Below are 14,110 nucleotides of genomic sequence, written 5' to 3'. Positions count from 1 at the left end.
TGTAACTTGCCATTTATCAGCCCAAGCCTGGATATTGTCCAGGTCTTGCTGCATTTCTACATGGACTGCTTCAGTATCTGAGGAGTTGTGAATGGGTGCTGAACATTGTGCAATCATCAGCGAACATCCCCACTTCTGACCTTATGACTGAAGGAAGGTCATTGATGAAGCAGCTGAAGATGGTTGGGCCTAGAACACTACCCTGAGGAACTCCTGCAGTGATGGCCTGGAACTGAGATGATTGCTTCCAACAACCACAACCATCTTCCTTTGCCCTCGGTATGACTTCAACCAGCGAAGAGTTTTCCCCTTGATTCCCATTGACTTCAGTTTTGCTAGGGCTCCTTGATGCCATACTCGGTAAAATGCTGTCTTGATGTCAAGGGCAATCACTCTCACCTCACCTCTTGAGTTCAGCTCTTTTGTCCATCTTTAAACCAAGGCTGTAATGAGGTCAGGAGCTGAGTGGCCCTGGTGGAACCCAAACTGAGCATCACTGAGCAGGTTATTGCTAAGCAAGTGCCGCTTGACACTGTTGATGACACCTTCCATCACTTTACTGATAATTGAGAATAGATTGATGGAGTGGTATTTGGCCGGGTTGGATATACCTGGGCAAATTTCCATATTGCAGGGTAGATGCCAATGTTGTAGCTGTACTGGAACAGCTTGGCTAGGGGCATGGCAAGTTCTGGAGCACAGGTCTTCAGTACTATTGCTGGAATATTGTCAGGACCCATAGCCTTTGCAGTATCCAGTGCCTTCAGTCATTTCTTGATTTCACGCAGAGTGAATCGAATTGGCTGAAATCTGGCATCTGTAATGCTGGGGACTTCAGGAGGAGGCCGAGATGGATCATCAACTCGGCACTTCTGGCTGAAGATTGTTGCAAATGCTTCAGCCTTATCTTTTGCACTGATGTGCTGGGCTCCCCCATCATTGAGGATGGGGATATTTATGGAGCCACCTCCTCCAGTTAGTTGTGTAATTGTCCACCACCATTCACAGCTGGATGTGGCAGGACTGCAGAGCTTAGATCTGATCCATTGGTTATGGGATCGCTTAGCTCTATCGTATGCTGCTTATACAGTTTGGCAGGTCAGTAGTCCTGTGTTGTTGCTTCACCAGCTTGACACCTCATTTTGAGGTATGCCTGGTGCTGCTCCTGGCATATCCTCCAGCACTCTTCATTGAACCAGGGTTGGTCCCCCGGCTTGATGGTAATGGTAGAGTGGGGGATATGCCGGGCCATGAAGTTACAGTGCTTGAGTACAATTCTGCTGTTGCTGATGGCCCACAGCGCCTCATGGATGCCCAGTTTTGCATTGCTAGATCTGTTCGAAATCTATCCAATTTAGCATGGTGGTCGTGCCCCACAACACAATGGAGGGTATCCTCAATGTGAAGGTGGGACTTCATCTCCACAAGGACTGTGCGGTGGTCACTCCTACCAATACATCGAGTCAGAAGGCATGGCTGAGCACTAAATGAGTATTTTACATCTGCTTTTACCATGGAAGAAGATGCTTCCAAAGTCATAGTGAAAGAGGAGCTCGTTCAGATACTGGATAGGCTAAAAATTGATGAAGAGGTAATTAATGTTTTTCAGCCACCAGGACTGGACGGGATGGATCCACAATGACAACTAATACGTTGAAAGGAGATTTTAACCTTTACAAATTTCCATTTTCATGCATGGGATTTGTATAAAATAATAGTAGCCAGCCCAACATCAAGGATACTGTACCTTGCATTTTTCAGACTTCTTGAGAGGCAATAAGGGAATAATTCCGACAACAGAAAACTGCAAAAAAGCAGAAAGAAAATGATAAATTCATTCCGTGATCTCCTGTGTATCAGATTAAAACACGATCCAGTTCAAACAATATCAGTTGATAAAGCTATGGAGGTTGTTCCATTATTTTGCGCTATTCTGATGGAGGTATGACATTTCCGAAAACAGAAACCTCTTCCCATTTAGAGTTCCCGAATTAAGCCTCCTGCATCAGGAGCTGAATGTAGAGCTAAGGTGAAGTTTCCAGTTTCGCAGGATATTCCAGTCCATTACACAGTTATAGAAGAGAACTGCACAGATGGAAGTCATTCAGCTGCTGTTGCTTATGGCAGCTCTTTACCAGCACAAACCCAAAAAAATCCTATCACCTCGCTTTCTTCCATTCACCGTAACCCAAAGCCAGACTAAACCCACTGCCCTGCTCACTCCCATAGTCCTGTATAAAGACCAAACATATCCCACTGCCCATTCTCTCTGCCCCTGAATCAACCCACAATAAACCAACAGTCCTGCTGTCTCCCATTGTCCTTTATCAATCCAAAACTAAAACCAATGTCCCAATCTCTCCCATTATCCATACATCAATCCCAGAATAAACCCACAATCCTGCTGCCTCCCATCATCCTGTATCAATTCCAAACAAAACCCGATGTCGCACTCTTTAACATTCGCCCTGTATCAATTCGGGAATAAAGCCTCTGTCCTGCACTCCCCCATTAGCTATGAATTAATCCCATACGAAACCAACTGTCCTGAACTCTCCCATGAGCCAAAAATCAATTCCAGAAAAAAACCACTGTCCCAGTCTCTCGCATTAGCCCTGAATCAATCCCAAACTAAACCCACTGTCCCACTTTCTCCCATTAGCCTTGAAGCAATCCCGGAGTAAACAGACTGTCCCTCCTGCTCTCCTTTGTACCAATTCTAAACTATACCTACTGTCCTACTGTTTCCGAACAGCCCTTTATCAATCCCAGAATAAATTCACCATCCCACTCTCTCCCATTAGCTCTGAATCATTCCCAAACTAAATCCATTATCCTACTCTCTCCCATGAGCCCTGAGTCAATACCAAACTAAATCCACTGTCTCACTCTTTCCCATTAGTCCTGAATCAATCACAAAAAAATCATACTGTCCCACACTTTCCCTTTAGTCCTGAATCAAACCCAAAGTAAACACACTGTTCCGCACTCCTGTTATCCCTGAATCAATCCCAAATGAAACCCATTGTCCCACTCTCTCCCATTCGCCTTGAATCAATCCCAAACTAAACCCACTGTCCCATTCTTTTCTAATAACCCTTTATCAATCCCAGATTAAAGTCACTGTCTCACTATCTCCCATTCGCTCTGAATCAATCCCAAACGAAACCCACTCTTTACTAATACCCTTTATCAATCCCAGAATGAAGCCACGATCCCACTCACTCCCACTCCTCTGAATCAATCAAAAACTAAACCCATTATCCCACTTTCTCCAATTAGCTCTAAATCAATACCAAACTAAACCCACTGTCCCACTTTCTCCCGTTAGCTTTGAATCAATCCCAAACTAAACTCATTACCCAATTCTCTGCCATTAGCTCTGAATCAATCCCAAATGAAGCCCATTGTCTCACACTCTGCCAATAGCCCCGAATCAACCCTTAACAAAGCCCACAGTTCCATTTTCTCCCATTATCCCTATATCAGTCCTAGACAACATCCACTGTCCCACTCCCTCCCATTCGCTCTGTATCATCTCAAATATTTGCACTCTCCCACTCTCTCCATTCGCCTCGAATGATGTCAAGCTAACCGGTCTATAATTCCCTGTTTTCTCTCTACTATGACAGGTTCACCAGACTGATTCCTGGGATGGCAGGATTGACGTATGAAGAGAGGTTGGGTGGATTAGGATTGTATTCACGAGAGTTTCGAAGAATGAGAGGGGATCTCAGAGAAACCTACAAAATTCTAACAGGACTGGTCAGACTAGATGCAGGAAGGATGTTTTTTAAATAGCGGGGTTACATTAGCTACCCTCCAATCTGTTGGAACTGTTCCAGAGTCTATAGAATTTTGCAAAATGACCAGTAATGCATCTACTATTTCGAGGGCCACTTTCTTAAGTACTCTGGAATGTAGATTATCAGGCCTTGGGGATTTATCGGCCTTCAATCCCATCAATTTCCCTAACACCATTTCCCTACAAATACTGATTCCATACAGTTCCTCCTTCTCACAAGACCCTATGTTCCCCAACATTTCTGGGAGGTAATTTGTGTCCTCCTTTGCGAAGACAGAACCAAAGTATGTATTTAATTGGTCTGCCATTTCTTTGTTCCCCATTATAAATTCCCCCGCTTCTGATTGTAAGGGACCCACATTTGTCTTCACTAATCTTTTTCTCTTCACATATCGATAGAAGCTCTTACAGTCAGTTATTATGTTCTCTGCAGGCTTACTCTCATACTCTATTTCCCCTTCTTAATCAATCCCTTTGTCCTCCTTTGCTGAATTCTAAACTGCTCCCAATCCTCAAGTTTGCTGCTTGTTCTGGCCATTTTATATTTCTCCTCCTTGGATCTAATACTATCCCGAGTTTCTTTTGTAAGCCAAGGTTGAGCCACACTTCCTGTTTTATTTTTGTGCCAGATAGGAATGAACAATTGTTGTAATTCATCCGTGTGCTCTTTCAATGCTAGCCATTGCCTATCCATTGCCAACCCTTTAAGTATCGTTCCCCAATCTATCATAGCCAACTCACGCATCATACTTTCATAGTTTCCTTTATTTAGATTCAGGACCCTAGTCTCAGAATCGACTCTCTCACTCTCCATCTTAATGAAGATTTCTATCACGTTATGGTCCCTCTTCCCCAAGGAACCCAGCACAATAAGATTGTTAACTAATCATTTCTCATTATACAATACCCAGTCTAGGATGGCCCGTTCTCCAGTTGGCTCCTCAATGTATTGGTCCAAAAAAACCATCACATACACACTCCAGGAATTCCTCCTCTACAGTATTATTGCTAATTTGGTTTGCCCAATCTATGTGTAGATTAAGGTCACCCATAATTACAGTTGCCCCCTTATTGCATGCATCACTAATTTCCTGTTTAATTCCATCCTTTACATCACCACTGCTGTATGGGGGTCTATACACATCCCCCACCAAGGTTTTCTGCCCCTTGTTGTTTCTTAGCTCTACCCATACAGATTCCGCATCAGGATTCTCTGAGCTAATATCTTTCCTCACTATTGTATTGTTTTCGTCTTTTACTAACAAAGCTACTCCACCTCCTTTCCCTTTTTGCCTGTCCTTTCTAAATATTGAATATCCTTGGATGTTCTGTTCCCATCCTTGGTCCTGTCTGGGTGTAACCCATCTCGCTTGTACAGGTCCCACCTTCCCCAGAACGGGTCCCGATGTCCCAGGATTCGAAATCCCTCCCTCCTGCACCATTTCTCCAGCCACGCATTCATCTGGTCTGTTCTCCTGTTCCAGTACTCACTAACACATGGCACAGGAAGTAATCCTGAGATTACTACCTTTGAGGTCCTGCTTTTTAATTTAGCTCCTAACTCCTTAAATTCATCTTGCAGGACCTCATCCCTTTTTCTACCTATGTCGTTGTACCGACATGTACCACTATCACTGGCTGTTCTCCCTTTACCTTCAGAATGTCCTGCAACTGCTCCAAGACATCCTTGACCCTAGCACCAGGGAGGCAACATACTATCCTGTCATCTCGTTTGCGGCCACAGAAACTCCTGCCTATTCCCTTTCCAACTGAATCTCCTATCACGATGGCTCTTCCAGTCCTTTTCCCCCCTGCTGGTGCCACGAGCTTGGCTGTTGCTGCTTTCCCCTGGGAGGCCATTCCCCCCCAACAGTATTCAAAGCAGTATATCTGTTTGAGAGGGGGATGGCCACAGGGGACTCCTGCACTACCTGCCTGCACCTACTACTCTGTCTGGTGGTCACAGGTGCTGCAGAAAAATTTGTTTGTCGGGGCTGTTACACATTTGGCTCTCCCCTTGCGCTTTTGTCTTTTATCCTGCCAACTGCTAAGTCTCTTCGACTCATAGCCCTGAATCAATCCCAAACTAAACCTACTGTCCCACTCTCTCCTATTAGCTCTGAATCAATCCCAAACTAAACCTACTGTCCCACTCTCTCCTATTAGCTCTGAATCAATCCCAAACTAAACCTACTGTCCCACTCTTTCCCTTTAGCCCTGAATCAATCCCAAAGTAAACCCACCGTTCCACTCTCTCCCTTTATCTCTGAATGAATCCCAAAATAAACCCACTGTCCCACTGTCTCCCATTAGTTCTGAAACATCTCAAATATGTCCACTCTCCCACTCTCTCGCATAAGCCTTGAATCAATCCCAAACTAAACCCTCGGCCCCACTCTTTCCAACATCCCTTTATCAATCCCAGAATAAACCCACTATCCCACTCTCTCTCATTAGCTCTGAATCAATCCCTAACTAAACCCTCGGCCCCACTCTTTCCAACATCCCTTTATCAATCCCAGAATAAACCCACTATCCCACTCTCTCTCATTAGCTCTGAATCAATCCCTAACTAAATCAACTGTTCCGCTCCCTCCCATTATCCCTATATCAATCCCAGGCAAGAAACACTGTCCCGCTTTCTCCCATTAGCTCTGAATCATCTCAAATATACCCCATCTCCCACCATCTCCCATGAGCTCCGAGTCAATCCCAAACTGAACCCAGTGTCCCACTCTCTCCCATTAGCTCTGAGTCAATCCCAAATTAAAGCCACTGTCCTGTTCCCTCCCCTATTCCTGTATCAAGGTGAACCGAATCCCATTTCTTCGCTCTCTCCCATCACCCTGTATCAGTCATTAACTAATCCCGCTGCTGCACTCTGTCCTCACAGCGCTTTACCAGTCCCAAAGTAAAGCCACTGCCTCAGCTCTCCCAATAGCCCTCTATCAAACTCAAAGTAATCCCACTGCCCTGCACTTCCCATAGGCCTGTAACAATCCCTAACTAATAACACTATCCCTGCTCTCTCCCCACAGCCCTGTATCAATTGCTAATAAATCCCAATGACACGTTTTTCCTATACTCTGTATTGATTCCAAATTAATTCCACTTCCTCTCTCTCTCTCTCTGTCTCTCCTGCTGTCGATCTCGAGGATTAGTAAACTCTTGTGTTTTCTGAAATGTTGGGCTGCCCCGGAGGATGAAGTAAACTGTTTTGGAACTTGCAATGTTTGTTAATATTTTTCATTGCGGTGTCCGCTAATCTTACTGATATAGGATTTAAAAGGCAAAGACGAACAGCATCCATCATCATTGTAAGCAAACACAACTAAGGCAACTCTAGAATAAAAGCAAAATACTGCAGATGCTGGAAATCTGAAACACAAACAAGAAATGCTGGAAATACTCAGCAGGTCTGGCAGGATCTGTGGAGAGAGAAGCAGAGTTAATGTTTCAGGTCAGTGACCCTTCATCAGAACAGTTCTGAACTGAAACGTTAACTCTGTTTCTCTCTCCACAGATGCTGCCAGACCTGCTGAGTATTTCCAGCATTTCTTGCTTGTGTTTAAGGCAACTCTAAGCCACATTGAAGAATCTTACCAGAAGCCCTGACCACCACGGAATGCGTAATGGTAAGAACCGTTGATGGGGCTCAATGATCGCTGAGGTCGTGGCCAAGATGATGATCACCAAACCTAAAACAATTTGCAAAATCTGCGGATGAGAAACAAAACTAATCAGGAGAATCAATAATGAACGGGCCAAGAGTTGAGTTGAATAACAGACTCTCAATGGTTAAAGAGGGCATTGGGCAGCTGAAGTGGGCATCCGCTTGCAGGAATCGAGGGCAGGGTGGGAGTCAGTGGCGGGGAGAAACTGTTGTGGTTGAGTGCACGGTGAATGTGCGGTGGATTAACATAAACCGGACTCCCTCCAAAAATGGGAGATGAAAACTAATCACGTGATGAATTGATTGCAGCAAGGAATCTTGCTCTCTAAACCTTAGTGAATGGAAATTAAATCTGCAGTGGATTGGAAATGTTTATATAGGAATTAGCATTGAAATCTACAATGGATTGAAAACATTTACACAGGAATGGGAAATTAGATTATAATTATATATGATGGACACATCAATGTACAATGGGTTGATAACATTTATCTAGCAATAAATGCAGAAATGTACAATGTGTTTATGACATTTATACAGGAATCTACATGTTAATCAGTAATGGATTAATAGCATATATCTTGGAATCTATAGGTAAGCCTACAATGGGTTGACAGCATTTATCGACCAATCTATATATAAATCTACCATTGATCAATTCTATTTATCTTGGAAACCACAAATAAATCTTCAATGGATTGATAACAATTATATTGAAACCAACACATACATCTACAATGGATTAACACAATTTATTTAGGAAGCGACACATAAGATACAATGGATTGATAACAATTATCCAGGAAAAGACACATAAATCGGCCATGAATTCATATAATTCATATAGAAATTAGTCCATTAAATTACAATGCATTGATAATATTGACATAGGAATGGACAACTAAATCTACAACGAATTGATAAGGTCTACAAGGAACGGGCTCTGAAATCAACAATGAATTAATAACAATTATAAAGGAATGGACATTAGTTTACAGTGGATTGACAATAAGCAGAAAGAGATGGATATATACATCTACAAAAGATTGAAATATATCCGATAGGAATGAAAATGTAAATCTATAATGGATTGCTGGTCTTTCTATAGAAATAGACATTTAAATCTTCAATGGATTTATAGCAGTTATATCGAAATGGACATCGAGATCTACAATGGATAGCTAGCGTTTAAACTAAAATATACCATGGAGTGATAGCATCCATATAGAAATAGACATTTAATTCTAGAATGTATTAATACTTTTATATAGTAAGGGACACTGGAATATACCATGGCTTGATAGCGTTTAGAGAGAAATAGAGATTTACTTGTTCAGTGGATTTGTAGGTTTGATATAGCAACAGACACTGAAAACTACAATGGATTGAAAGCATTTATATAGGAATAGATTCTGAAATTTACAATGGATTCATGTAGTTTATACAGGAATGGTCATGAAATTCTACAATTAGTTGCGAGTGTTTATGAAAGTATGGACTGTGAAATGTGTAATGTATTGATAGTGTTTATTTGGGAATGGGCACTGAAATATACAATGGAGTTATAGTGTTTATATCAGAATGGACACTGAACACAATAATGGATTGATAATGTTCAGATAAGAATGGAACCTACACTTGAAAATGGATTGGTAACTTTGATATAGGAATGGACATTAATTCTAAATACATTGAGAGGGTTGATATAGGAATGGACACTGCAAACTGCAACGGATTGATAATGTTTAGATTGGAATTGATACTGAAATATACGACGGATTGCTGACGTTTATATAAGAATGTATACTGAAATATGAAATGGATTGATAGTGTTTCTATAGGAATGGACACTGTAATCTGCCATGGATTGATAACGTTTAAATGGAATGGAAAGTGAAAACTACAATTTATACAGTAGTCGACACTGAAATATACAATGGATTGCTGACATTTATACAGGAATGGACATTGAAATAGTGTTATGATTCTGTCTTTTTTTTCCGGGAAGAATGCGGTGTGCCTTTAAGGCTGGAAAAAGAGCCATACTGCTTTAAGGCAACAAGCTCTAAAGAATGAATCATAAAATCTCCATTCATATATAAATGCCTTGGATACAGCCATTCGGAGACTGCAATTCAAAAGGTGCATTCTCGTTACCTTGGATACAGCCACTCAGACTGAACATCGAGAGATACATTTGTTACAATTTAATTTTGAACTGGCTTATAGTGCAAACAGCCTGTTCTAACAGGGGACACAGACAGGCAGCTGTGTGTTAGCACCTGAAAGGAGAGCTCTCAGATCATTTCAACTGAAGGAAGGCAATGTAGTCTTTATTTATTATTAATTCTCAAAATTCTAAAAAAAATAAAGCCAAAACAGAGATCTCTGATAATTTAAATCGAAGGAAGGGAAGTTAGACTGTGACAATCTTCTATCCCTCAAAAACTCTAAAGCCAAATTGATTCATTTAGAAAATGTTTGCAAGTTGTTAATTGTTGAGATTCATCACTGGAGAAGGAAAGCATCACTTCCAGCCGGAATTAGATTGCAGACTATTCTACTGTTGAAGAACCTATTTTCCCCATCGGACAGCTGTGAGGACTTCAAGCAACATTGGACTGTTCCACATCCGGCAGGAGCATAAACCTGCAAGGTCGCTATTTTTTCTATTTTAAATGTTGTTTATGTCTCAGTCGTGTTGAGTTTTCCAAATTAAACAGTTAATTTGTTGATTTAAAGACACCTGGTTTGGTCAGCCTCATTCAGGGGTTAATAGATGGTACAATCCGGCTGGGTCTTTCTTAAATTTGGAAAGTTTAAAATGATATGTAAGGCAATCTGCGGAGGGACAGGATTGAATTAAAAGTGCATTTCTCCCACCACAATCAGAATCGTATATTTTGATTGGCGGCTTTGACTGGAGTGGTTGGTCGTAACATATTAATTGGGGGCTCGTCCAGGATTTGAATCATATATTAATTGGTTTTCATGGTTTTGAATCATATCTTAATTGGGGGCTCGCTCGCAGTTGGATGATATTTAATTCAGTGGCTCACATATGGGATCAGAATCAGACTAATTTGGAGGGCTCGCAGTTGGAATCATAGTAATTACCTCTATCTGGGGTAACATATTTAAATTGGGCTCCTGTGTTTGGCATCATATTAATTGCTCTCAAGTCTGGAATCATATCCATTGGAAACTTGATTGTTGGGATCTAAATCTAAAGCCAATTACAAAGAAATTAAAAGAACCAGGATTCTTGTATAATAAGGTACAGTCGATACCATTGTTATGGCATAAGTGTTATGGCGGCAGCGTTTTTGGGAAAGCAGAATGTTTCCCTGAGTGACTTGATAACTTTAACTAAGGACAAATTAAAAGAATTGGCAGCAAATTTGGGGTTGGAATTGAAATCAGGAGACAAAAAAGCAGAGATAATTGACATAATAGCCGAACATCTGGAATTAGAAGAAGATGATGATGATGATACAGATGAAGGGCAACATGAGGAACAAGAAAGGGAATATGAGAGACATGAAGGTAGTAGGTCCCAGAGTTATGCAGTGGAATTGGCTAGGATTCAGTTAGAAATCAAAAAACGTGAGGCAGAAAAAGAATTTTAAATACTTGAATTGGAAGACAGGGAGAAAGAGAGGGAATTTAGGCTAAAAGAGATAGAACTAAGACAAAAGGGTCAGGATGAATCTGAATTTAGATCAGGACCCAATGAGAAGTTGTTTAAATTTATACAGGCTCTTCCTAAGTTCGAGGAAAGGTATGTAGAGGCATTTTTCATATCTTTTGAAAAAATAGCTAAACAGATGAAATGGCTGAAAGAAAGCTGGACATTGCTCTCTGCAGCTGCTCAATGGCATCCTTGATCCTGGCTCTGGGGAGGAAACATACCAGCCTGAATTCACGTTTGTGGCTGAAGAAACACATGTCCATTCGCCGAACTATCGAAACCCCTCTCAATATTGTTTTTCTAATTATCATCTTATCCTCCTGTATAGCTGAACCAGCCATGATGCCTGGCTGAATTGCCCAGAGAACCATCACTCTCACAAATATTCAGAATTGAATATTGATTGTTAAGTGAGATACCCTCCAGCGACTCTTTCACTACCTTCCTTCGAAAAATATGCTATCAACGTAGCTCTGAGCCTCGTGGATACACTGTAATGACTCCAAAAGCTGCTAAAGCTCCAAAACTGATGCCGCTTCCTGCGCACGTGGTTGTCCAGGACACGAGAAGCGATCTGGAGTTCCCACATGGAAGAGGACGTGAACTCCATGGGTCTGAGATGCCCTGCCATGCCTCTATTTATTAAATGATTAAACTTACTACTTAAATAAATGAAGACTCACCAGCTACTCATCAATCAGATGCTTCTCCTGTGCTGAAGTCTCTTTATTTTGTAATGAGTTAACTTAAATAGGAATGGAGATTTAATTCACAAATGATTGATAACGTTCATGTAAGAGTGGACAACGAAATATACAATGGCCTGCTAGCATTTGTTAAGGAATGGCACTGAAATATACAATTAAATTGATAACTGGTATGTATGAATGGGCACTGAAATCTACGATATATTGACAGCATTTGTGTAGGTGTAGAAACCAAAATGTAGAATGCATTGATAATGTTTATATCGGAATGAACATTTACTGATAAAATGGATTGATAATGTTTGCATGGTAATCATAGAATCATAGAAATTTACAGCATTGAAGAATGGCATTCATTCCATTGTGTCTGTCCCAGTCAACAAGTTGCCACTCAGTCTAATCTCACTTTCCAGCTCTTGATCCGTATCCTTGTAGGTTAAGACACTTCATGTACTTATCGAAAGAATTTTTTTTAAATGCTAAGAAGGTTTCTGCCTCGACCATCCTTCAAGTAGTCAGTTCCAGATCCCTAACACCCTCAAGGCAAAACATTTCCCCTCTAACCCCCTCTAAACTTCATACCTCTTATCCTAAGTCTGTGCTCCCTAGTTAGGGACCCCTCAACCAAGGGGATTTGGGCCTTCATATCCAGTCTGTTCAGATCCTAAATAATTTCAACAACTCAATTTGTGTCCTTTCAGCCTGTTCCACTCTACAGAAAACAAACCTAACCTATCCAATCTTTCCTCAGCCAACATCTTCATAAATCTCCTCTGTACTCTCTAGTGCAATCACATTTTTTTCGATAATGAAGTGACCAGGACTGCGCTCAGTACACCATTTGTGGTCTAATTAGTGTTTTATACAGTTCCAGCAGAACCTACCTGCTCCCATATTCTGTGCCTGGTCTTATAAGGAAAATATCCCATATGCCTTATCTACCTGTCCAATGCCTTCAGGGGTCTGTGGACATGCACTCCAAGATCCTTCAGTTCCTCCAAACCTCTCAGTATCCTACCATTTATTGGGTATTCCTTGCCTGTTGACCTTCCCCAAATCCTTTACCTCCCACTTCTCCAGACTGAACTCCATTTACAACTATTTAGCCCACCTGACCAGTCCATTGATATCTTCCTGCAATCTACAGCTTCCTTCTACATTCTCAACTCCATGGCCAATGTTTGTATTGTCTGCAAATTTCTTATCCAGACTGTGTACATTCAAGACGAATTTCTTTTTATTCATTCATGGGATGTTGGTGTCACTGGCTAGACCGACATTTATCGCCAATCCCTAATTGCCCTTGAGACAGTGGTAGTCAGTTGCCTTCTTGAACCACTACAGTCCTTGGGGTGTAGGTGCACCAACAATGCTGTTATGAGGGAGTTCCAGGAATTTGACCCAGCAACGGTGAAGGAACGGAGATATAGTTCCAAGTCAGGCTGGTGTGTGGCTTAAAGGGGAACGTGCAGGTGGTGGTGGTCCCATGCATCTGCTGCCCTTGTCCTTCTAGGTGCTAGTGGTTCGGGTTTGCAAGGTGCCCTTTCAAAGATGTTAAACCGCTTAATCCTTCCTTTTCATCTAATATTTCACACGCCTCCTCCCTAACTGCAATGTCTGTAACATCCCTCGCTTTTGTGAAAACAGACACAAAGTATTAGTATGAACCAAAATAACACTAACAGACAGCACAGTGGCACAGTGGTTAGCACCACAGCCTCACAGCTCCAGTGACCCAGGTTCGATTCTGGGTACTGCCTGTGTGGAGTTTGCAAGTTCTCCCTGTGACCATGTGAGTTTCCACCAGGTGCTCTGGTTTCCTCTCCCAGCCAAATACTTGCAGGTTGATAGGTAAATTCCCCCTAGCGTAGGGAGGTGGTAGGGAATATGGGATTACTGTAGGATTAGTATAAATGGGTAGTTGTTCGTCAGCACAGACTCAGTGGGTTGAAGGGCCTGTTTCAGTGCTTTATTACTAAGAATGGACACAGCAACATACCATTAATTTATAGTGCTGATATATGAATGGATACTGAAATATGCAGTACATTGTGTAATATTAAATATTCAGAGTAAGGAAGAACAGCAACTTGTGATGATAAAATGTCTTTAGTATAAAATATTTGTTCCAAAATATTTCACCAGGCACAGTGAAAAGAAATAGACACAAGCTAAAGAAAGTGATTTTCGCAGTCTGTCAGCACGAGCTTGGTCAAAGAGATGGATTATAATGA

At 41.6% G+C, this 14,110-nt stretch overlaps 1 protein-coding gene across 6 annotated transcripts in view; it reads right to left on the bottom strand.

Moving 5' to 3' along the window:
• Nucleotides 1-14,110, bottom strand: part of LOC137345661 (uncharacterized) — a 156,392-nt gene that overhangs the window by 53,538 nt on the left and 88,744 nt on the right. For all 6 annotated transcript variants that reach the window (XM_068008915.1, XM_068008919.1, XM_068008918.1 and 3 more), the window contains 2 exons: nt 7,409-7,522; nt 1,748-1,804 (listed from right to left, as the gene is read on the bottom strand). In XM_068008915.1, coding sequence (XP_067865016.1) covers nt 1,748-1,804; nt 7,409-7,522 — 171 coding nt within the window. The remainder of the gene's footprint in view (nt 1-1,747; nt 1,805-7,408; nt 7,523-14,110) is intronic.

The sequence above is a fragment of the Heterodontus francisci genome, chromosome 29, assembly GCF_036365525.1.
Source record: "Heterodontus francisci isolate sHetFra1 chromosome 29, sHetFra1.hap1, whole genome shotgun sequence".
Taxonomy (NCBI): domain Eukaryota; kingdom Metazoa; phylum Chordata; class Chondrichthyes; order Heterodontiformes; family Heterodontidae; genus Heterodontus; species Heterodontus francisci.
Note: the sequence above shows the minus strand (reverse complement) of the source record. Positions and strands in the feature narration are given on the sequence as shown.